This window comes from Bubalus bubalis, chromosome 8 (genome assembly GCF_019923935.1).
Source record: "Bubalus bubalis isolate 160015118507 breed Murrah chromosome 8, NDDB_SH_1, whole genome shotgun sequence".
NCBI classification, from domain to species: Eukaryota; Metazoa; Chordata; class Mammalia; order Artiodactyla; family Bovidae; genus Bubalus; species Bubalus bubalis.
The window spans coordinates 94,660,115-94,686,137 of record NC_059164.1 but is presented as its reverse complement, the minus strand read 5'-3'; the positions used below and the strand labels follow the sequence as shown (position 1 = coordinate 94,686,137).

The 26,023-nt window shown below is 35.6% G+C and overlaps 1 protein-coding gene and 1 pseudogene across 5 annotated transcripts in view; one reads left to right on the top strand and one right to left on the bottom strand.

Moving 5' to 3' along the window:
- Nucleotides 1–26,023, bottom strand: part of MKLN1 (muskelin 1) — a 382,035-nt gene that overhangs the window by 45,572 nt on the left and 310,440 nt on the right. For all 5 annotated transcript variants that reach the window (XM_006047723.3, XM_006047724.3, XM_044947182.2 and 2 more), the window contains 3 exons: nucleotides 23,114–23,326; nucleotides 15,449–15,670; nucleotides 12,478–12,607 (listed from right to left, as the gene is read on the bottom strand). In XM_006047723.3, the coding sequence (XP_006047785.1) occupies nucleotides 12,478–12,607; nucleotides 15,449–15,670; nucleotides 23,114–23,326 (565 nt within the window). The remainder of the gene's footprint in view (nucleotides 1–12,477; nucleotides 12,608–15,448; nucleotides 15,671–23,113; nucleotides 23,327–26,023) is intronic.
- Nucleotides 24,896–25,380, top strand: LOC102402321 (annotated as a pseudogene).

The following is a 26,023-nucleotide window of genomic DNA, read 5'->3' as shown; positions in this document are numbered from 1 at the left end:
TACTGCACTTTGTAGTATGTCTGAAGTCCGGAAGGGTTATACTTCCAGCTTTGTCCTTCTTTCTCAGGATTACTTTAGCAATTCTGGGTCTTCTGCAGTTCCACATAAATTTTTGGATTTTATTAAAACTATTATTTTACCTGAACCTGGGTTTCTACCACTCATTATTTGCTTTCTGTAAAATTCCAACTAGCTTTTGACACCCAACAATGTAGTATTTATTAATCTATCTCAGCTGCATGAAGTTACAAAGAATTCATCTCATTGAATATAGATCAAACATAACTGGTTAGCTACTGGTGGATCAAGTTGTTTCTGGATTTCTTAACTCTTGCAAACTGTCACATTAAGTATCTCTGTATAACTTACTTTTATGCATCTGTACATGTGCGAGCAGGGTAAATTCTGGAAAAAAATGCTTGGTCAAAGAGTATATGTATTTTATATTTTATTAGATAAAAACATTCAGTGAGTGATCCTTTAATTTACATTTTAAAAATTATGAATGGAGCTGAGCATTATACAAAAGTAAATCTGTCAGCTACTTGAATTTTTTTCTTTGAATTATCTAGTTCTATCATTTGTCACTGTTCTACTAGAAAATTATTCCTTTTTTTATTGATTTGTAAGAGTCGTTTGTTTAAAAAGTAGGACATTAACCTTTGTCTCAGTTCCCAGTTTGTCATTTATCATTTGACATTTAAATATTTTTATAATAATTTTTAATTTGCAAAAAAATCAAACTAAGTTTCTCTTTTTTTTTTTACAGCTTCTGGGTTTTCCGTCATGGTTGGAAAGGCTTCTCCATCCTAAATTATTAAAAGCAATTAGACTTATATTTTTATTTGTTAAATATAAAACTTAAGTCTACTGAGAATTTTTTTTGTGATATACAGACATCAATTAGAGTTAGGATTTTGCTTTTTGCTTGTCAGGTCTTAAGTGACATCTCAGTGTCATTTACTGCATAATCTATTTTCCTTCTCTGACTGGCAATGCCACTTTACCATATACTAAATTCTCATATGTAATTAGGTATACTTTATAGTGTCTGCTGCATTCCATTCCATTAATCTGCACAAAATTGTAGCTTTCTAAATACTTGCTAATATTATATTATCTTTCATTTTCGAAACTGTCTTTAGTGTTCTTGAATGTTTGTTTTTACAGGTGAACTTTAATTCACATTTACTATCAAATGACCTAAATTTTTATTTTTTCACTTTTGGCTGCACTGGTTCTTTGTTGTTTTATGCAGCCTTTCTCTAGTTATGGCAAGTGGTGGCTACTCTTCCTTGTGGTGCACAGGTTTCTCACGGCAGTCGCTTCACTTGCTGTGGAGCACGGGCTTCAGCAGTTGTAGCACACAGGCTCAGTTGTTGTGGCTTGCAGGCCCTAGAGCGTGGGCTCAATAGTTATGGCACATGGGCTTAGTTGCTCTCAGCATGTGGAATCTTCCCAGACCAAAGATTGAGCCCGTGTCCCCTACACTGGCAGACTGATTCTTATCCATTGCTCCATCAGGGAAGTCCCATATGACCTAAATTTTATATTGAAAATATGAAATACCTTTATAAGCTTATAACTAGCAAAAACACCCCTGCAAGAGTGAAAGGGGGAAGTTATGGAAAGTTATTACCACCAGTAATGTTGAGAATAAAAATGGCAGAATAATGGCACACCTAATACAAAAGATGCTAAACAGAAAGCAATGAAGTCTAGTTACATTAAAAATAGGCACTCCCATCTCCTAGCTCAGTAACTAATCTGTGTAAATGACAGCAAAACATTAGCTTCAGAGTCTTCTCTATACTGCTGAAGTGGCCTTATTTAGTTAACTGTTAAGAGTAAAAGGGTCAAAAATATAGGAACTTACACAAACACACACAAAGATTAAAGAAAAACAAAACATCAATGTCAATAAGCACATTCCCAGGCTGAAAATCTGTAAGATTTTGCATTTAAAGTTTTCATGAAAATATGTTTACAGATAAATCAAATCTTGCAGACATGATTAACACAGCCCTCATTTTTTATTTTCACAGCCTGATAACAGCAAAAAGGAACAAAATTTAACTGTCAAAATTTTGGAGCTAGATGATAAGCCTTTAAGATAAACTGGTCCAATCCCCTGTTTTCAGATGAACAATCAGGTCCAGAGAAATTACACAATTTTGCCAAAGCTACAGAAGGATGAGTGGCAGACCCAGATGAAGAAAGATCAGATCCTCTGATTCTGAATTCACTATTCTTTCAATTATAACAATCTGCCACTATGGTTAAGACAGAATGGTGTAAACACTGGCAGATGTGGGAAAATAAGAGTCGACAGAATTTAAGGAACACAACAAGTAAACACACTAATTACTATAGAACAGGAACTAGAGGTTTGTAAGAGTTCTGTATCACCAATGCCCTATTTAGTATCTGGCAAATGTTGAAGACACAATATATGTTTGTTACCTTGAATAAAAAAAAAAAGATACGAGAAAGTAGTTCCATTATTGTCAGCTGAGTTTCTAGAGCAAACCATAAAGTTCTGGTTGTGTGACAGATCTTCTAAACATAATTTTCAATTAGTGTTAAACAGAGCTTACATATGGGAAGTCTGCTAAACCCCCTGTGTTCACAGACCTATTGCCAAAAGTTATGCAGAAATAAACTCAAATTTTTGATGTGCTGAATTTTGATGTAATTATGTATGTGTTAGACACAATACCAGTAAATCCTTTTTTTCCTGAGCAGCTGTCAATCCACTGATTTAAATTGTAATTTCCTTCTAAGGAAAACATGAAACTGTTATACTCTAGTTAAAAAAATCAGAGTTGACAAAAAAAAGAGTTGATGTTTCTTTAGATCTTAAAATGCTAAATCTGAGTTAATTCATTTAAGTAATTATAAATAGCAATCATTTAAGATTTTACAGTATCTGACACAATAAGAAATTATAACAAGAAGCAGTAATTTTACAACTAGATATACTATCTCTAAATTGGTGGTCTCAACAGTTCATATAGATTTCTTCTATGACTGTAAACAATCCAATTTGAAGGTCACATAAAAGCAGTTTTAATCAAATAACTCACATTACTGAATCACAGAAACATAGCAATTATGTGTTAAATCCATCTCAAATTATACTAATTAACTATAATAAAACAAGTTTAGAAGAACAGTTAATAAACAGAATGTTTAAGTGAACTACAGAGGATCCATATAATAAAATTGGTATTTCCTAAGAATACTTAATAATACAGAAGTTTAAAGAGTACTCTGTCTTGTCCTTAAAAGGACTTTGAATGGCTTACAAAATAAGTAATTATCTAGCAAGATAAAATTAAAATTTAAACAGACTTTTAAAAATCAGCTGAAAGTAACTCTATGAGAGGACAATACATCCACCATAGTTCTGACACGAGGTCTTCTAATTGGTCTAACTTAAGCCAGTGAAAAAATTTTAGACTAAGAGTACTGAAAAGATTGAATACTCTTTAAAAAATCCTGAATGAAGTCTGTGTATTTCAGTAGCTTTTTTTTTTTTTTTGAGGTTCTGAAAAGCAGAGTCAAGATTACACTGCCAGATGAAAGTTCAGAATCATGTTAACAACTAAGGTTAAAACAATATGCTCTAATCCCTAACCTGGGTTTGAGGAGTTAAAGAATTTCAGGAGACAATGCTCTATAAGCTAAGATCTGAAAGATGAGCAAAAATCAGCTACACTTTGGAGGTAGGAGGAAAGAGTGACTTAGGTAGGGAGAACACTATGGGAAAAAACTCAAAGGCATGAAAAAATATGCCATCGATAATTAATATTCAGTGGTCATGAAAAAAAGAATTGGTGCCAAGGTGAGGGTGGATATCAAGAACAGGGAACTAACTAAGCTGAGGCATATCGTAAAGGAATCTGTGAGTTAGGCTGAGTTTAGACTTAATCTGAGGGCAAAGAAGAACAATTTAAAAAAAACCATGGTAAGCAAGGGAGAGAAAAATGATCAGGTTTATATTTTTAAAAGATTTTCTGGGAATCCTGGGGTGGTCTAGTGATAAGGACTTGGAGCTTTCACTGCTGGGCGTCTGGGTTTGATCTCTGGTTCAGGAACTAAGATCCCACTAGCTGTGTCGCATGGCCAAAAATAAGGGTATTTTCTTATCTTATTAGTACTAATCAAAAGGTAAGGTGTTAATCTACTTCTTTTTCTTCCCTATGCACAACTGTAAGATCCATGACGTTAGAGCTCTTATTTATAGTTTTATCCCTAGTGCTTAGATTATGTGGTACCTAGAATGTGACCAAAAGATATGTGTTGAATAAATGTTAAAGTACACAGTTCTGTACTTAATTGGTAACACAGAAACAGCTGCATTCTGCTCAAACTGTGAAGAATGGGTTAGGGGAGGGATGGGATACACAGGAAGAAGAATACTAGAGACAGAGGTCAAATAGGTGTTGGCAGTCCAAACTAGTGAAATAGCAATGAGAAAAGAGAGAAGATGGCGGCAAAACTAATATGACTTGATTACTGGGTAGATCAATGAACCTGTAGGCAGTATTGACATACACTTGTGAAAACTGAGGTACCCAACAATAACACCAGCCCAAACTAGTGTCAATCCACTTCTACTCCTAGAGTGGCTATAAATGAGATACCATTTTACTTAAAATATAATTTGGGTCACTTATAGGTGTGCAAAATAAGGTGTAACATTAAGTAACCTGTCCACACTTACTTGATTAAGGACTCAGGCTCTGGAGAGCTAGAAGAGTGATTCTTAATCCTGGCCACTATTTAGAAGCCCCTCTTAAGGGAGGAGTAGAGGATGTTCCAGGACGACAGACAGAGAGAAAAAAGAGGACTTAAAGAAGGGAGCAGAGAAAAAGGGGAAAATGGGAAGGAAGAGAGAGGAATAAAGGAAGGAGGGATGGAAGGAAGTGACCTAAGGAAAGGAGAAAGGGAGAGATGGAAAAAATAAGAAAGAAAAATGGAAAGAAAGTAATTTCAGTTTCACTCTAATATGCCAGCAGAGCCACTGAAGTTTCACAACTCTAAGTAATAATGGCAACAGTTTTAGGCAGGTTCTAACCAGATGCTCAACTTTGCCATAAAAATCTTCAGTTAAAGGATGTACACATGGCCTGTTGAACACATAACCTTTGGACAATGCAATTTACAGGCATACTGTCAACATAAAACACTTGGAAAATGTACATTTAGACAAAAGAATGATATTTTCAAAACTTCAATCAGATCAAAACCCTAGCATTCATTTTCAGCAACATGGATGGACCCAGAGATTATCATTTGAACTGAAGTAAATCAGACAGAGAAAGACAAAAATCATAAGATATCACTTACATGTGGAACCTGAAATACGACACAAACAAACTTATTTACAAAACGGAAACAAGCTCACAGACAAAACAAACTAATGGTTACCAAAGCGGAAAGGATGGGGGTGGAGGGATAAAGTAAGTATTTGGGATTAGTAGATACAAATTACTATATGTAAAACAGATAAATAACAAGGTCCAACTGTATAGTACAGAAAACTTTACATTCAGTATCTTATAATAAACTACAATGGAAAAGAATTTGAAAAAGAGCATATATATATATACACATAAATATGTATACACACATATTCAGTTCAGTTCACTCACTCAGTCGTGTGTGACTCTTTGTGACCCCAGGGACTGCAGCATGCTAGTTTCTATAGTATGTGTGTACTATATACATCAGGAGGTGGCAAGAATACGCACATACTATAGAAAATTAAATCAATTGTATGCCAGAAACTAACAGAACACTGTAAATCAACTATACTTCAATTAAAACAACAACAAAAAAGCCCTTAGCATTAAACCTTTCAATAACCTTCTATATTATTTAGGGGAAAAAAAACCAAATTTCTTGTATTTGTATTATACAAGGCACTGAATAATCAGACTTAACTATTTCTCCAACCTCACTTGACATAACCTGCCTCACCTTTGATATGCAATAGCTCCCTCTGCTTTGGGAACACATTAAATTCTTTCGTGCTTTGAAATCTTCGTACATGCACTTCTCTCAGTTCGTAACACAGTTCTTCCTAATTCTGTTTCTCGTGTGAAATCTTAAAGATTGCCTCCTCGGAAACAGTTTCCCAACCTATTCTATCTAAGTGGGTCCTCTCATGTTACTCACTATTATAGCATTCAATTTTTTTTCTTCCCAGTACTTAGAAAGCAAGCGTAAGCCTCTCTTCACTAAAATGCGTCCTTTGAGAGAAGGGATCTTATCCTCTAGTCCACAGCTATGAACCTAAACATACTTGGCATATATAAGGTACTGAAATATATTGGGAGAAAGGGAGGGAGAAGGCCAAACTTAGATGTTAGTAGATGATCAACAATTACTATTAACAAAAAAACTTGCTTGCATTGTGGGATAATTCACCACAAAGCAATAAAAAAATTAAAGAACCCATAGCAATATTGGTGATTTTCATTTTATAAAAGTTGATTAAAGCAGTAATTAAGCAATAAATCCACTTATCTTTTGGTAATAAAACCATAACGACAAAAAAATACCACAATTTAATGTAAGTTTAAAAACAGCACTGTCAGTCACTCAGTCGTATCTGACTCTTTGCGACCCCATGGACTATAGCACACCAGGCTCCTATGTTCATGGGATCTCCCAGGCAAGAATACTGGAGTGGGTTGCCATTCCCTTCTCCAGGGGCAGAATATAAAATTGTGCTAAATTTTATAAAATAAATAAGCATAAAAAGATTAGAAGGAAATACATTAATAAAATGTTAACATTAATAAAATGTCTGAATGGTTTGATAGTTTCTTTTTTACATCTTTCTGTATTTTTCAAATTCTCTACAACAAGCATATTATTACTCTTATAATCAAAACAAAATTTAACAAAAAGAACAATTATGGCCATTCATTGCTGGCCCTAAAGCTAGCCATAGCAATGAATGAAATATACTGAACAATTCTGCAAATTACTAATAATAATTTACTTTTAAAATATTCAAATGATAGTCATTAAAGCCTATTTACTGTCATAGTGCATTTTTTTTGCTCAATCTTTACCACTATCACTTCGCCACTTTTTCCTTTTAATCTTGGGGAGTACTTTAGTATGGTCAAGAAAACAAAAAAAACCTTTGCACCTCAAAAAAACAAACAAAAATACTTCTTTGCACCTCAACTTCTAAACCCTGACTGTATCATTATCTAGTGGTATATTAATAAGATAGTACTTCACTAAGTTTAATTTTTCTCATCTAGTAAATGAGACTAATACTACCAATTAAAACTCTTGGTATAGTTCTAATAATACTATTGGTATTGCCATGCTTAGTAACTGGCATTTAGGGTCTAAATAAAGAATAGCCATTAGGAAATCAACTCTGAATATTCATCAGAAGGACTGATGCTGAAGCTGAAGCTCCAATACTTTAGCCACCTACTGTGAAAAGCCGACTCATTGGAAAAGACCGACAGTCAAAAGATTGAGGGCAGCAGAAGCAGGTGGCAGAGAATGAGATGGCTGGATAGCATCATCGACTCAATGGACATGAGTTTCAGCAAACTCAGAGAGAGAGTGAAGGACAGGGATGGCAAGCTGAAGTTCATGGGGTCACAACGGGTTGGACACGACTTAGCAACTGAACAACTATAATCCATCAGAACATTACTTACTAGATGGATTATAAACACTCTGAGAGACCATGATCATCTCGTTCCAGTGTATCCCTAGTTCAGCATAAGCCAGCATGTAGAAGTTTTTAACACATACCTATCGAATCAATTACTATTTTCACTACCTGTTTTTCAGGCAGAGCTGCGTCAGAATTGTCGGGGATTATTATTTCCATCTTCTTAGTAATTTTAATGGAAAATTAGATTAAGTTTTAAAAGCTAGAGGAAATCAAAGATTAAATCATATACCTCCACATTATTCTATGGTAGTAGAAAATAAATGAGTAAACTAGACAGACAATTTTAGACATGATAAATAATGTTATTAGTCATTTCTGAGAATATTTCTATCTATGGAATTTCAGTCCATGGAATTCTCCAGGCCAGAATACTGGAGTGGGTAGCTGTTCCCTTCTCCAGGGGATCTTCCCAACCCAGGTCTCCCAAAGTGCAAGCAGATTCTTCACCAGCTGAGCCACAAGGGAAGCCCATTTCTTTCCATAGTTTTATATAATATCAGCACCTACTGACTTCTTGTTATAGTAGACAAAGAATTTTACTACACTGATGCTATCTTCCTACTAAATTTTACCCCAATTTTTGGTTAAATTGATTTTAGTTTTTGCATTATTATGAAGAGGGGGATACTGCTCATTGTAGAGCCAAAAACTGTACTATGATGATGTCTGCTTTTTAAAAATATTTTCTTTTCCCACTGTGTTCCTATCCTCTTACATCAGGTATTATTTACCGATTAATACCTTTTTTACTCCAACTGCTCAAACATCTATTTAGTCTACTTTTATCTTTTATCTACTTTTAGTCAACCCCACTTTTTGGTGAGGAGGAGAGGTCTATTTTCCTGTGTCCTCCTGCTCCAATATGAACTGGGTGCTCATACATTGGCTGTGCAGGCATCATGTTGGGATGGCCCTTCACTGCTTTCCTGTGTTAGATTAGATTCTCTTTTCCTCAATTCTCAGAATGTTTTCTTTTTCACTACTTTTACTCCCTTTTGTTAGTATATATGATGTACTAACTTCCGAAAAACAGTGCATAAAAGATGATCATTTTTTAAATCTTGTGTGGCAGACACTGTTAATTGCATGATCCAACAGCCATTTCCAAATCCCTTACTCTGTATACTATACAAAGGCTGGAAAAGCTAAATGCTTGCTTTCCCAGACTCTCCTGAAGCCAGGTCTCACAGTTCTAGTCAATGAAATGTCAGTAGGGAGCTTTCTGGGCAAATTTGGCTCTCCTTCCTTTTTTCCTGTATGGAAGGAAGGCATGATGTTAGGGTGCGTTAGTCAACTTGCCACCATGAGGTTCAGTTCAGTTCAATCGCTCAGTCGTTTCCAACTCTTTGCGACCCCATGAACCGCAGCATGCCAGGCCTCCCTGTTCATCACCAACTCCCGGAGTTCACCCAAACTCGTGTCCATCGAGTCGCTGATGCCATCCAGCCATCTCATCCTCTGTCGTCCCCTTCTCCTCCTGCCCCCAATCCCTCCCAGCATCAGAGTCTTTTCCAATGAGTCAACTCTTCACATGAGGTGGCCAAAGTATTGGAGTTTCAGCTTTAGCATCACTCCTTCCAAAGAACACCCAGGACTGATCTCCTTTAGGATGGACTGGTTGTATCTCCTTGCAGTCCAAGGGACTCTCAAGAGTCTTCTCCAACACCACAGTTCAAAAGCATCAATTCTTTGGCGCTCAGCTTTCTTCACAGTCCAACTCTCACATCCATACATGACCAATGGAAAAACCATAGCCCTGACTAGACGGACCTTTGTTGGCAAAGTAATGTCTCTGCCTTTGAATATGCCGTCTAGGTTGATCATAACTTTCCTCCCAAGGAGTTAGTAAGTGTCTTTTAATTTCATGGCTGCAATCACCATCTGTGGTGATTTTGGAGCCCCCAAAAATAAAGTCTGACACTGTTTCCACTGTTTCCCCATCTATTAACCATGAAGTGATGGGACCAGATGCCATGATCTTCGTTTTCTGAATATTGAGCTTTAAGCCAACTTTTTCACTCTCCTCTTTCACTTTCATCAACAGGCTTTTTAGTTCCTCTTCACTTTCTGCCATAAGGGTGGTGTCATCTGCATATCTGAGGTTATTGATATTTCTCCCAGCAATCTTGATTCCAGCTTGTGCTTCTTCCAGCCCAGCGTTTCTCATGATGTACTCTGCACAGAAGTTAAATAAGCAGGGTGACAATATACAGTCTTGACGTACTCCTTTTCCTATTTGGAACCAGTCTGTTGTTCCATGTCCAGTTCTAACTGTTGCTTCCTGACCTGCATATAGGTTTCTCAAGAGGCAGGTCAGGTGGTCTGGTATTCCCATCTCTTTCAGAATTTTCCACCGTTTATTGTGATCCACACAGTCAAAGGCTTTGGCATAGTCAATAAACCAGTTAAAAATAGAAAAACACATCAAAAAGAATCTGAGAGCATTTATGACATTTCCTAAGTCACTACATCAGTCCCAGATTATCTACATCTGGATTTCTCGTCCTATGAGAAAAAGATTCCCGATCTGTTTAAGCCATTCTCTTGGTTTTCTATTACCTAGAGACACACACATACCCCACTGAAAAACCTGGTATATCTGAAAATACCATTTCTTCCCTCGTTTCCTTGCTGTTTGGCTAGAAATAGAAATCCAGGTTGATGATAATTTTCCCTCAGAATTTTTAAGACCTTGTTTTCCCTTATAGCTTCCAATGTTGCTGAAAATTTCTAGCATTCTAAGACCTATTTCTTTGAATGTGACCTCATTTTACACTGGTAGCTTTTCAGATATTCTTTTTATGACTGACATGTAAAATTCCATAATGAGCAATGATGTGTCATCTGACTGAGAAGGTTTTTATTTTTTTTTTTAATTCAAGGTACTGACATCCAAAAGGGGCCATTTATAATGTGCAGACCAATACTTTTCAGTTTAGGGAAATTTTCTGTTAGTCCTTCGTTTTATAATCTAGTCTTGCACATTCTCCTTGCTCTCCATAGTTAGAGAAACTATTATTAGTTTAACACCAGACCTCTTACACTGACTTTCTAAGGTCTTTATTTTCTCCAATTTCCACCATCTCTGTCTCTTTGTCTGTTTCTCAGGAGATGTCTTACAACTCTTCTACTTTTAACAAAATTTATTTCCAAAAGGTCTTTCTTAGTCTCTGATCTTTCATTGTATCCTATTATTTATTGTTTTATGGATGCAATATCCTTTTCTCTAAGAAAACTGATCTTGATCATTAACTGACAGTTCATTTACAGTGAAGAAATAAAATTTAACTGAAAATAGCATGTATACAACGGGAACACTGTAGGGGAACTGGGCCATGAAAGTAACCATTGTACAGGGAGCTAGCCAGAAAGATCAGACATCTTAGTGGGGGCTGCTGCTGCTGCTAAGTCACTTGAGTCGTATCCGACTCTGTGCGACCCCATAGACGGCAGCCCACCAGGCTCCCCCATCCCTGGGATTCTCCAGGCAAGAGCACTGGAGGGGGTTGCCATTTCCTTCTCCAATGCATGAAAGTCAAAAGTGGAAGTGAAGTTGCTCAGTCGTGTCTGACTCTTAGCGATCCCATGGACTGCAGCCTACCAGGCTCCTCAGCCCATGGGATTTTCCAGGCAAGAGTACTGGAGTGGGTTGCCATTGGTACCCCAAACAACAGTATCTGGAAAACTTTTCTATGACGCCACATATTTCCTCTAGAGAAGGTGATACTAAACTTCTGTAGGAGACACACGCCTAGAATCCTAAGAGTAGGGAAAGGGTTAGAAGTTCCACTATTCAGTACATAGACTTAATTCTCATATTTTACACCCTGTTCTCTCTGCCTCCACAGAGCCTCTATTTCTCCAGGATATAAAGTTCTAGCCTCTGCCCAATAGGAAGTATGGGAGAAAGATCCTGAGGGTCAAACTGCCTCGCATGTACTTTTTTATTACGGTGTTAGCTTTTTTTTTTTTAATTCTTCCTAAATATAAGCAACTATTATAAATATATATATAATAAATAGTAAAAGGAAAAGCAAAAACAGATAAAAGGAAGAGCAAGCTAATCTAATTTCTTACCCTAATGCTCTAATTAGGCACTTTAAAGCACTGAATCTTAAACAAATATCATTATTCTGTGTATACTAAATGCAGGCAAAGAGACTACTAAGCAGGGTAACTATGTAAGTTATCCAAAATAAGACTTTTGAGAATGAATGGGACACTATGAATAATTATATATAAACTGGGATTATCTCAGGCAAACTAATCACCTTATTATCAGGAGAATAACTTTCTGGATGCTGAGAGTATAAAGTTATAAGGCATTACCAATGAACGATGTGAAGTCTTCCCTCAAGAACAATGACATACTCTACTATATGTGTCTAACATATAAGTCACCTTAGTGAAAATGGAAGGTGGAAAGAACTAGCAAATATAGGATCATATAGTTTTTAAAAGGTATTAATTCTTATAATCACCCTTAATAAGTACACATATAAATAATCCCTTTACAAATTTGCATATTGTCTTTCTGTTAAAGGGAATCATCATAATAATAATTCATATAGCATTTTTAAACAGGTTGAATTAAATAATTTAGCTGGTAGAGAATTTTTTTCCTCTTACTCAGAATTACTTTGGTTAAACAAATGGGAAAAGCATTAAGAATGGTTAGAAAGAAAAGCTAATGGGTTATAGTCTTCTACCTGAAATAATTAAGACATGAGAGAAGAATCACTAATTGCCTTTACCCATTCCAGAGTCTTTCTTGGTACCATCTGATATTATGTCTACATGATCAGAATCCACATCATAACTAAAGAAATCATTCAAATAGGTCTTCGATCGCTGGCCACCAAATACATACAAGCAACGATTTTTCTGTAAAATAAAAAAAAAAGGGAAAGAAGAAAAAAAAGTCATTTTCACAAAGAATTCAGAATAATTCTTTTAAAATTTAAATGTCTAGAGAAGTAATTTATGAGAGATTCCATGCAATGAAGTACTTACTGAACTGGTATAAAGTGGAAAAGGAAGCTCTGCATATACTGCTAAGGGATAATAGCTAGGATAGCCTACTGAAGTAAAAAAAACAAAAAAAAAAAACAAAAAAACCCAAAGTGCAGAGTAATACATATAGGGTACTACCTCTGTGTATGGAAGGAGAAAAAGGAATGTGTGCTGTGTCTGTTTCTTTCTTCAAAAAGAAACAAATGAAACTAGTAATAACATAATTAGCTACAGGGAAAGAAACAGAACAGACAGGGAAAATAACCATATCTCTCCAACAGCATACTGACAGTTTTGCCTTGAGAAGTATGTATATGTTTTTCCTTAATTAGAAAATAAAAGTAAAAGAAAAAATAATGTCTGAAATTTGGGGGAAAAAAAAGAAACAAGTAAGCCTATATACAAAACCTATATACAAAGATACAATTGGACAGAGACACATGATCATGCAGACAAGTAGTAGTATTTCTAGTGATTTTAATTCTCGCTTTTTGACTACCCATCCCTAGAGGGCTATTTCCTAAACAGAAAAATAATCAGAAAGAAATCTTAAACAGCATTCAGTGATTCTATCAGTTTTGCTATCCAGTAAGCTATTATAGAAAGAGCAAGTAACATATCATCATCTGGAAGTAGGATTTTAATTATAAAGTTTCACAAAAACAAAGATATAAAATTTTAAATTCTATAATCTTAAATTTAACTTGGACATATCAGTATAAACTCATGATTTTTTTTTCTATTACTAAAAAAGACATATGTGTGTGTATATATGCAAAGGTATACTGGGAGATGGGTACTCCCACTGGTCAAAGATGGAGAAAAATTAGGGAATCAAAAAAAATAATGACAGCAAGTTAAATACACCAAATACATAAAAATCCATGAGTTTATAATAATTCTTATGAAAAACTCATTGGCAAAGTTTGGAGCCTCAGCTCATTAAAATGAAAAGACAATAGAGGAAAAGAATCAAAATATTTATATTACCTATCCTGTGTGGTTTACCATTAGAGTAGCCAATTAGTTAATGAGGATAAGTTTTTATAGCAGAATCAGTTAATAAAGAAAAAGGTAATTAGAAAAATGTCCACTTACCAAACCCTACTAAAATCTAGTCTATGACTATAGACTACAGTGACAGCTAAAACCACTAGATAAAAAGTTGACAGGAAACTTAATAACTGATCAATCAGGTTGATAACACCTAAACCCACCTGAACAATTTTAACACCACTGAAGTTGTGACAACTAGACATTAAATGCTCTTTATATTTTATAATCGGATTAGCTGTGAAGTATACTTGCAACTCCCCTTTTGGCCCACCCAAAAAAGGAGAGGAATCTAAAATTAAGCCTCCGGATCTACATACCAGCTCACAGGAAATATGGAAAACAGAGGATCATGTTAAATGACACTATGATAAAAATCAGTCAAACTGAGAACATGGGAAATTCCAAAGCACACATGAGACTTACTTAAACAAATAAGCAGTATACAGAGGGTGAAAAAAAAAAAGGAAGGGGGAATATTCTTAAAGATTAAAAGAAATTTAAGAGCTATTAACAACCAAATGAAATACACAGACCTTTTCTGGATCCTGACTTAGATAAATCAACTACGAAAAGTATTTTTCAGCATGGCAAGGGAAAATGAGTGCAGTATTAAACAATATACAGAAATTGTTTTTACTTCAGTTGGGTTTCATAACCATACTCGGAGAAGGCAATGGCACCCCACTCCAGTACTCTTGCCTGGAAAATCCCATGGATGGAGGAGCCTGGTGGGCTGCAGTCCATGGGGTCGCTAAGAGTCGGACACGACTGAGCGACTTCACTTTCACTTTTCACTTTCATGCACTGGAGAAGGAAATGGCAACCCGCTCCAGTGTTCTTGCCTGGAGAATCCCAGGGATGGGGGAGCCTGGTGGGCTGCCGTCTATGGGGTCGCACAGAGTCGGACACGACTGAAGTGACTTAGCAGCAGCAGCATAACCATACTACAATTATGTTTTTAAAACGTCTTTATCTGTTAGTGACACACTATGGTATTTATAGTTGTAATGATATAATGTCTGGAATTTGCTTTAAAATACCCAACACAATAAAATTTAAGATTAGACAATAATAATAATTGTTGAAACTGGTAAATAAGTATGTAGGAATTTATTATACTGTTCTCTCCACTTTGGTATATGTTAAACATATTTCACAGTATATTTTTAAAGTCTTGTTCATAGCAGGAGCCCATGTTTTCATTATAACACTTGAAAAAATTAAATGTCTGTATGCTGGTTTTTGCTGATAAATTTTAATTCCAATTCTATAAAGTCAATTCTTAATTCTTTGCACTTAATGGAGAGTAGTAGAGGAGAAAATAAGAACAGGTAATAAAATCAACCTTCCAGATACTAAGAGAAAACAGTAAGTAGAAAGGTATGTAAGAAAGAGAAATAGCTACAACATATAAGCAGTGAAGTCAGTCATAAAAGTGCTGAGATAACTACTTAGGAATTATTAGGCTGATAGGAAATATAATTAGCAAACAGTTCACCAATAAAGGTAGTTTTGTTTTTCCTTACCATTGTTAACACTTATTTATTTCTAATGAAAAGTTTTGCTCTCTTACTGAAGAATTAGATTGCATCACTTCTTTTCCTATTAAGAGATACATGACAAAATAACATAAGACAATGTACAGAATATTCTTACTGAGTGGAAGAGCATGCAGTGTCCTATCCGAGACTGGATGTCCTCAGGACCAGCATTACAGGAGTCCTCTCGAAGAAGCTTCCAGGTTTGACATTGACAGTTGAAAGCAAACAATCCACTGAACTGCGGTTCACTGGCTCTGCTGTCGTCTACACTGCCATTACATGTCAAAATCCTACCACCAAAGGTGTAGATCATGTGTTTTTCCGAGTCCATACACATCTACAGAACAAGGCAACAGGTTGAATAGCTTTAGACTGTTCCTGTCATATGAGTTAAAATTAAACCAATGTGTGCAGTTTTAGAATCTAAAAAAACTGAATATTGTCTCAATAATATCAAACACCATCCCTGATTATTATATGCACTTACTAATTTATATTAAAATCCTGCTCTGCTCACCACATGGAAGAGATTCAGGATGGATTTCAAAATACCTTTCCAGGTTTCCTTTTTTTGTTTCCCCCAGTGAGAATAAAATATGTTGGGTTAAGGAGTTTTATGCTTTCTCGAGCTGCATAATTTTTACCAAATCAACCAATAATAATTTAGTTACTGATTTAATACTGAACATACTCTGTGGGAAAACAGTGATCATATCCTCCTTATAAAAACTCCTTTTTCCATTCTAGTACGTGCATGCTTAGTTGCTTCAGTCGTGTCCGACTTTGAGACCTTATGGACTGTAGCTCGCCAGGCTCCTTTGTCCATGGGATTCTCCAGGCAAGAATGCCCTCCTCCAGGGGATCTTCCCGACCCAGGGATTGAACTCACATCTCTTATGTCTCCTGCATTGGCAGGGCAGGTTCTGTTTTTTTACCACTAGTGCCACCTGAGAAGCCCTTTCCATTCTAGGCAAGCATTCCATTCCTCTTGCTACCATTTAATAAAAGAGAAGATATGTGAATAAGAGTGATGTAGCTTATTCATCATTTTGCCTTTATTTTACAAAATTCTCCCAGTTATGTTTTTACCAAAACAAACATACGAAAAGACATTTGCAGCAATCCATCTTTGGGCTGAATTCTATGGTATGATGAATCTTGCCTCCTTTTAACACAATATGTAAATTTAATTTTCTTTGAGGTACGTCAAGCAATTCATCTTCAAAAGCCAACCCTGACTCTTCCATTCTTTCAACTCAAGATTGTTTATACAAAAATATCTCTGGGAAAACAGCCATTGGTCACAGGACAATAAATAAGAAACAAATTCTATTTCAAAGAATACATAAGTACAAGTTGGTAATCAGAGACTGAATACAAGTGGCATTTATGCTTAAATAATAAATTTAATATTAAATAATATTCAATAATAATAAAACATCTTGTTGTTGCTAAAGCACAAATACTAGGCATTATATGTTCAGTTCTTTCCTCCTATCAAACTACTTCTGCTGTTTATTTCTGGTATTGTTTTTAACCAAAAAAACTAAATAATTATAAAGCTTATTTTAAAATTAGTATTTCATCTTAAAAAGAAACGATTCTAGTCTAGCACCTCCAAATCTTTACCTACCACTAAAGATTCACTCACTTGCCATTTCCCAGGTTTCTGGCAGACTTTGACAAATTAAGATGAAAATCTTTAATTCCCAGGGGTGAAATCTTGGGGAGAACGGTTCAAAAACTATGATGTCAAAGTTTACATGTCCCCGGTACTCAGAAGAAAAGTGATCCTATGCTTTAATCTTAAATGATTATATCATGAAAAGCAATCCATCATATCCAAGCAATCCAACTATATCATGAAAAGCAATCCATACATTGCTGAGGGACACACATAATGTGAGCGTATTTTCATTTTCTTTCACAGAGTCATACTCATTCTGTTCAGTCTCTGTTATCTAGCCCTTATGGTTCTACTTCATATGACTACAAAGGGCATTTCTCTTTCCTTTGGGGGATATTTAACTTTCTTTTTGATATGGCTATTCTCATTTGTTATCAGAGAAACATAAACATCTTTATTTGGTAGCTCTTTCTTGCACAGCAGGCCAAACTCAAAGACAGAGGAAGATACTGCAGTAGCTTGATGATTCTTTCTCATATCTTAGAACAAACAGGACACAAAACAGAAATAATTTTATTCCTTTAGCTTGGTTGTTCCCTGTAAGATACCTAGTTTAAATGAGGGTCGATTTTCAGATAACAAGTTTTAATCACTCCAGGAAACTTCGCTGTTTATCAGTTTATGGTTTCCTTTTAATTTTTTATCTCTGAAAAATGTTTTGAAAATCCAATGGCTTATTAAAACTATGCAATCCACAGTATCTCTTCCCTCAAGAAATCTTGAGTCTACTCTGTCAGGACAGGTATTTAATTTCTAAAATCAAATAAATAATGGATAGCCACTTATTCCTCACACCTATCCCCAATTGTTTTTTTTAATTTGAAAGTATCTTATTTTACTTTATTACATGAACACAAGGTTGGCTAGGGTTAGGGTGGGTTCAAAATTAATTTCCTCACAAAATCTGAAGAAATTATTATAAAGCTTTCTAAGTAGTGTCGTCCAACCCATTACCCAACCTCCCAGCAACATCCAAAAATCCTCATGTTAAACTGATTCTTGTGTATGTTGTGTGTTTGTGCTCAGTCATGTCTGACTCTTTGTGACCCTATGGACTGTAGCCCACCACTTTCCTCTGCCCATGGAATTTTCCAGGCAGGAATACTGGAGCACATTGCCACTTGCTCCTTCAGGGGGTCTTCCTGACCCATGGAACAAACCCACGTCTCTTGTGTCTCCTGCATGGGCAGGCGGCTTCTTTACCACTAGGTGCCACCTAGGAGGCTGATACTTGCTTACTCTCGAAGGTAACCAGTTTTCTCTCTGTAACTTATAGGATTTTCTCTTTCTTGATTCTGAGATATCATTAAGGAAGTATCAAGGCAGGGATATTCTTTTTCCATTTACCCTGATCTGTACTAGGAATTTCTTTCATTCTGAAAGTATCTTTCTTCAGTTCTGATAATTTTCTTCATTTTTACCTTGAGCGGGGTTTTTGTTTGTTTGTTGGCTTCCATTCTCTTTCTAGAACTATCAGGTACATATTCAAATTTCAGAATATTTCAGAACAATTTTCTTTGTTTAATTTTTCTCTCATAATTTCAGAGAGAAATGTAATAATTTAGTAACCATTTAGAGGTGAGGATGTCCACATTGCTTTTTAATCTATTTACTGAATTTTTAAATTTCACTATCAAATCTTTAATTTATAATTTTTCTATATATTTCCTTTTCATGGATGCAATAGTCTCCTGAATTGCTCTAATCACTGAAAGATGTCTTCAGTTCACACTACAAGCTGTTTTTAAGTCTTAGTTTATTGAGTTCAGTATCTCATGTCTCGTAGTATTAAATTATCTTCAAATATTTGGATTTGGGCATTACTGTTTTAGCCTTCTTCGTATCTGAGAACCCCTATTCATCTGCCTGTTGTATATACAGTCTACCTAAGGGACTGTGTAGGACAAGACGAGACAATGCTGTGAAGGGTGCAGCAGCAGCTCTCCAGTGCTTTATCTGTCCAGCGCCAACGTCCACAATGAACACTTGACCTGTTAATAACGATCACAGTCCAGTGCTACTCAGTCAAACTGGAAACTGTCCAGCTGTTTCATCCCCAATTGATCATGTACTGTTTGCCCCAAAATGCATACTTTGAGACTCCAGTTGCTGCTGTCTTATAGGTTGTGGTTTATTTTGGTTGGATCTAATCCTACCTACTTTCTAACTCATAAGAATTCCCTCAAATATTTTAAGTTTCCTAAGGGCAATCTTTCTTGTTTTTCTACACAATTACTAACGTATTCTCTTGTCATTTCACAGGATGCTGGGCAGGAAGACGGTAAAAGTGTATGTTCAATGATCCACACTGACCCAGGGAGAATGTCAGTAAGCTGAGATCTCCAATCTTGTGACTGAAGTTCCTCCTGTCACTTCTTGATTGGCTCATTTTACACTGTCCAGTACTTTATGTCAAGTCCTTGGCTCATACTGTCTTTTCTTTGAAAACCTTCTAGATACTGTCTCTTAGCACTGAATGCAACTGTAGATCATTTTGTCTAGTTGCCCCAAAATGGCTTCTTTATCTTTGAAATTCAATGTCACTAATATATTATCACAGTTGAATTTTTTACAGTTGAATGCCTAGGGCAATTTTCTCTGGCTATAACACATCCTTTTACACTATGTGGAATAGGTTTCCATCTTGAGGAAATTCTTCTTGAATTTTATGTATAAATATTTCTTCTGTTACACTGTTTTGGTTTTCTTCTTTAATGTGTCCAATAATGTATATGTTGGCTCTCTCGTGCATGTCTTTTCTGTCTATACTTTCCTGCTAAGCTAAGTCACTTCAGTCGTGTCCAACTCTGTGTGACCCCATAGACGGCAGCCCACCAGGCTCCCCCGTCCCTGGGATTCTCTAGACAAGAACACTGGAGTAGGTTGCCATTTCCTTCTCCATATTTCCTAGCTAGCTGTTATATCCATACTTGCTTTCTTTATCTGCTTTTTGTATTTCTTATGACCCTTACCCAGTCTTCTTTATGTTCCTTGTAGACTAGTGAAGTTTACTATATTTTTCCTCAATTTCTTCCCTGAGATTTACCAGGCCCAGTTTCACCTGCTCCAGTTATTTGGCCATCTCATCTGCATTCTTGAATGTATGCCTTGTAGTTTTCTTCAGAGTTTCAAGCTTCATTAAGTCATTTAATTTATGTTAGAATATTGGAATATAATTTTCATCTGCTGTTAGCATGAAAGAAAGCTTCTGCTACTGTTTTTACTTTCACTGCTTTCCTTTAGAGTACTTCACTAAAGATCTGTTTACTACAGATCTGTTTACTACTGATTACACTGTTTACTACTTACTAGTTTTTCATATTTAAATAACATTTAAATATGATTTCCCATATTTAACTGAGCTAAATTTCCCTGCACCAGATAATACAAGGTTCCTATGGAGGTATGATATTGTTTCTCAAGGAATTCCTCCTCTATAGAAATAGAAAATGAATTGCATGGCTTCTTCAAAATATGGAGCTTCTGTGAAGCCATGTTTTCTCTAACTGGATCTCATCTGGCTTAGGGGGCCTTACCTTGAGTCTTGAGCTCCCCCAGTTCCTTCAATGGACATGCAGAACAAGACACTGTCCCTACTTGTCATGGTGTTTCCATACCACTTATGGGCCTTGCTGGGCATTTTCCACATGGTGAAAAGTCAAAGTGAAAGTCGCTCAGTCATATCCGACTCTTTGTGACCCCATGGACTATACAGACCATGGCATTCTCCAGGCCAGAATACTAGAGTGGGTAGCCTTTCCATTCTCCAGGGGATCTACCCAACCCAGGGATCAAACCCAGGTCTCTGACATTGCAGGAGGATTCTTTACCAGCTGAGCCACAAGGGAAGCCCAACAATACCGGAGTGGGTGGCCTATCCCTTCTCCAGCGGATCTTCCCGACCCAGGAATTGAACCTGGGTCTCCTGCATTGCAGATGGATTCTTCACCGAACTGAGCTATCAGGGAAGCCCCCACGTTACTTAACTGATTTCCTCAGTAGCTGCAATGGGTTCAATTTCTGCTCTGCTCATGACACTTCCATTAAGATGTACCTCTGCTAGGCTTCCTCTGCATTCCCAGTTCTCCCCATTAAACAGTTGTGAACTTCAATACAGCTTCTGGGTATTCCAGTTGTTTCTGGCTAAATTTACAAGGAATTAGGAGTTGTGGGTTTTCTTTGGCTTCTGGTTTTGCTGAATATGTGACTTGTCTTGTTTTTTTGCTTCTTTAAAAATCTTTTTGATTGGTTCTCATTGTTCCTGAAGAATCACACAAAGCAACAACATGGAAAGCTTCAGAACTAAGCTGCCACTATGTCCTTAGGAAATCTAAAAGTCTCTGAATTTTAATTTTTTTAATATGCTAAAATTTAAAATGGCAAAGTAATTTTTAAACATATCTTCAGGCCTCTAGCTTTCTCATGATCCTCTTAAATTGAATGTTAAGTGTCGAATCTTATAGTGTTACAAACAACTCCAAGTATTTCTTGGAGTCGGTTCCAACTTATAACTTTGAATTTGCGTGAAACAGAACAGAAAATGTATGCTAGTACATTGTGTTAATTGTTCAAGATCACAGAAGTAGCTATTGGCTGAATCACCACTGCAATCTTGGCCTCTTCACCCCTAGTGTCCTGTTAATAACATCTAATGAGTTAAAAGTGAAGCATTATTTAACAGAACCTAGGCTTCAGGGGACATTCTATTTTACCAAAGTCAAGAGAAACATAGGCCCACATGAGCACAACGTATGTGATATCCTCAGACTACCCCTAAGTTATTCTTTTTTTTCAACCTGTAAAAACATAAGCATCTTTTGGAAAAGATATTTGGAACAAGTTGGAAGAACATAAACTGTTTCCCTAATAACGTTATCTGTTGATGTTCTATTTTTAAAAGATCAGAGCAAGTCTAACTTTTTTGGAGTTCTTATTTTCTACATGAACAACACTGAGTATGTCAGCAGGAAAGTGCAAAGCTTTACAGAGCTTATGTACAGCTTTACAGGGTTATGTACAGCCAGCAAAAGTTACAAATTCAATCTGGGGAGCACACTCTATACTAATGTTTTTTATTTTCCACCTACCACATACTCGGTAGGCATATAAGCCACTCCCCTCACCGTTCTCCTATAAAATCTACTTGTTAATATAAACATGGCAGGAGGAAAGTTTTAAAGAATTAACAAAAAAAAGGAAGCAGTAAATAAAGACTTTAGTTTTAATGCCTAGATATTAGGCATAGATTATGTCATAAATTCTAGCACCACCCCCCAATTTCTCAAGTACTGATATAATGCTTTGTTCATTAATAGTATTATAGATTTAAAAAAAAATCTTTTTCTTCCTCATACTCCAAAAACTTTGGGCATGGGCTAAGCCAAGCAAAACTGCCTACTGAATTCAAAGTGGTTACTATTTAGTTTGAAGTAGTACTGACCTAAACTGAAATGATACAAAATAAGAACTTAAAATAAAAAAAAGAATTCAAAGACAGATAACAATAACTGGGATGATGAGAGCTATTCACATACTGATATTTAAATGGTTTATGAGACTGCTATATGTAGTCTTCTTGTTTACAACATCATTATATGACTTCTACTGGTCCTGAATTTAAAATTCATCTAGTACATGCCAAATTCTTATCTATCTTATACTGAGTTTGTGATTATATACAAAAGTGAATATACTGTACTCACATTGGCAGAAACACTCTACATTTCAAATCCTTGAACTCATTATAAAGTAATTAAAAAATTTTCAGGAATGTAGAATAAACAATTTAAAATTTATTGTTATGATTTATGAATACCATAGAACTAAATTTGCCTTTCCATCTACTCTCTATAAAGTTTTCATAAATTAACGACTGTGTTCTGAGATCATATTACTTTATTTTGTACCAAATAAGAGAAAAAAAAAATTAAGGAATAACTTTAAACTACTGAAACAATAGTTTCTTTTATTGTTTGTCATAGGTATTTGTGGTAGAAATCACTAACAGAAAACTCAGCATAACATCTGAAATTCGAAGAGCAAGAGTGACTAAGCACTAATTAATTCCACCATATAGTTATCTATGCACCAAACCTGATGATCAAACACTAGTTTCGGTCCTCCATCAGCAGCAGTATCCTCACTGAGTAACATCCATGTGTTTGTGTCAATGTCGTAACGATAGAAATCACTTTTCAGAGATTTGCTGTTCCTCACAGAGGAATCCAAATAACGCCCCAAAGTGTAGATCTGCCTTCGCTGAATGTCAATGCACATTTTATGACATGATCTAGCACTAGGACCGTTCTGTGGAGAGCAAACAAAAAAAAAAAGAAAGAAAATTCAAAGAATAAATAACAGAAAATAAAATTAAATGCCTCTTTTTGCTGACTTTCACGAACAGGTTTGCTCAGAAATTTGATCAAGTCCAACTAATATATGTCCAATATTAGACTTAAGTCTCTATAGAAAAATAAAAGAAGCAATAGGAGACACAAATCTTAGCTTAGAAATGCTTAAACTATACCAGGAAAGACGAGAACAACTATTTTCTATTCTATGGCACTCTGTTTATAACACTTCTATGCCTTCTAATGTATATTCCACTACATTTTGTCATTTGTGTACAGAGCTTAATTCTTTTGTACATGTCAATCTACTCAAAGACACATTTGGTTTTTCAAAATATTTTTGTACACTCATCAGAATCTAGCATAAAACAGATACTCCAAGAATATTTAGAATTTCATAATTGGTAGGAACCTTAATAAAACTTATAGTTTGATGTTCTCCTTTAAAAAATAAAGATGCAGAAGCTCAAAGAAGAAAGATATCCTCCTGAAAGTAGTAAGCTAGTGAAAGAAGCAGAATGAGAATACAAGTCTTTCACTACTTCTTCCACACTTTATATTATATAAAATTGACTCTCCTGACAAGATAAATAATTCAGCCACATTAAACAATTAGGGAACAAAATGAAGAACAGTACATTATCAATAGAAATCAATTAGTTGAGATCACTTGTATCACAGGACAGAACAAAAGGTTAAAAAAAAAATTGTAGCATAAGCCTAAAAAAAAACAAGAATTCATGGGAAAAAAAAATGGAACTTCAACTGGGTAGGACTGGATTAGTTGAAAGAGGGAAAAGGAAAAATAACTTGTATTTGTTAAATATCTCCTAAATTCTACCTATATTATTACTATGTATGCATATATATATTTTATTTATCCTTGTAACAACTCCATAAGGAAATAATATCACCATTTCACAGAGTCTAAATAGTCTGTCTACAGTCTAAGATATAGAATCTAAGACCCAGTGTAACCAAGCCAAAAACTGTTCTTTCTACTCTTCCATACTGTTTTCTCCAGAAGAGAGACAAAAGCAAAATTACACTACAGTATGTGCAGTTATGACTGAGATGAAGAATTCCTGCCACAGAAACAGCACAGCTGAAGTATAAGGTGGAAATACAAAGCCTGTGAATGACTGACAGAGAACTGAATATAATCTTGCAAGCATTAAAGAACTATTATAGATTTCTAGAGAAGGATACAACATAAAAAAGAGCATTACAGGATGAGTAATCCAGTATTATTTAGATTAGATGAAGGAATAAAAATATGAGACAGGAAAAACAGCTTGACATTCGTTTGAGTATTCACACTAATTACTATTTTAAGATTATTGTTAAATATTTTTGTCAAGGAAAATCTGCAGCAGAAAGGCAGAAATTTTATATAAGAAAGAATTTCCGCTCTGGCTGCCATGTTGTGTCCCCACATGTGTGCACCTAATTTCAGCTGGTGTGCAGGAGACCCCCTGAGCACCAAACCTAATCCCCCAGGGAAGCCCACTTCTGCTCCAGCAAGATGAAAGAAACTATTGTGAACCAGAATAAACTCGCCAAATGGCAGGCACAAGTGCACATTAGTGGGAAAAAAACTGCTAGCAGAAAGAAGAAAGTGGTTCTTAGAACAGTTACAGCAGACAATAAAGAAATTTCAGTTCTCTTTAAAGAAGTCAGAGGTAAACAGTATCTCTGGTATTGAAGAGGTGAAGATGTTCACAAACCAAGGAACAGTGATTCACTTGAACAACCCTAGAGGTTAGGCCTCTCTGGTAGCAAAGACTTTCACCATTACAGGCCATGCTGAGACAAAGCAGCTGACAGAAATGCTACCCAGCATCTTAAACCTGCTTGGCACAGAGTCCGACCAGTTTAAGAGAGGCTGAGGCTCTGCCCGAACAATCTGTGGATGGAAAAGCACCACTTGCCACGGGAGAGGATGATGATGATGAAGTTCTAGATGTTGTGGAGAATTTTGGTGAAGCTTCCAAGAATGAAGCAAAGTAAGCCGAGTCAACTTCTGAAGAAGATAAATCTTGAAGAAGTTATTGGGACTTGCTATCTTATATTATGACTGCTCTTTAAAATTTTATGGATCTAATAAAATCTAGATCTAGTATTTTTAATCCCAAGCCCCAAGACAACACAGCTCTTCACATTTTTTGCTTGTATACAATTCATTCTTTGCAGCTAATTAAGCTGAAGAAGCCTGGGAGGAAAGTCTGAAACACAAGTTAATAAAGTTATTTACCTGGTTAAAAAAAAAAAAAAAAAAAGAAACAATTTCCTCTGTAATTAAACAATTTCAAAAACAAATATGAGGCAACATATAATGAATCTATGCCATATTTCCTACAGTGTGAAATCTGAAGTTTTAATAGGAGAATAATAGGACTTCTTCCTTCAGTTTAATTAGCAAAAGTGCTATTAAAATGATGAGCAAATTACTTCCTATACTAAGGAGAAAAAAGGGAATAAAGAATAGAAACCAACAAACTGGGGAACAGAAGAAAAAATAGAGAAAACTAATAAAGTTATTTTTTTCCTTTCAAAAAATAACAATGATTAACAGAATTATACCAGTAGTAAGGCTAATTTTTTTTTTAAAAGAGAGAGAAAATACAAATTGCCAGTATCAGAAATGAAAGCA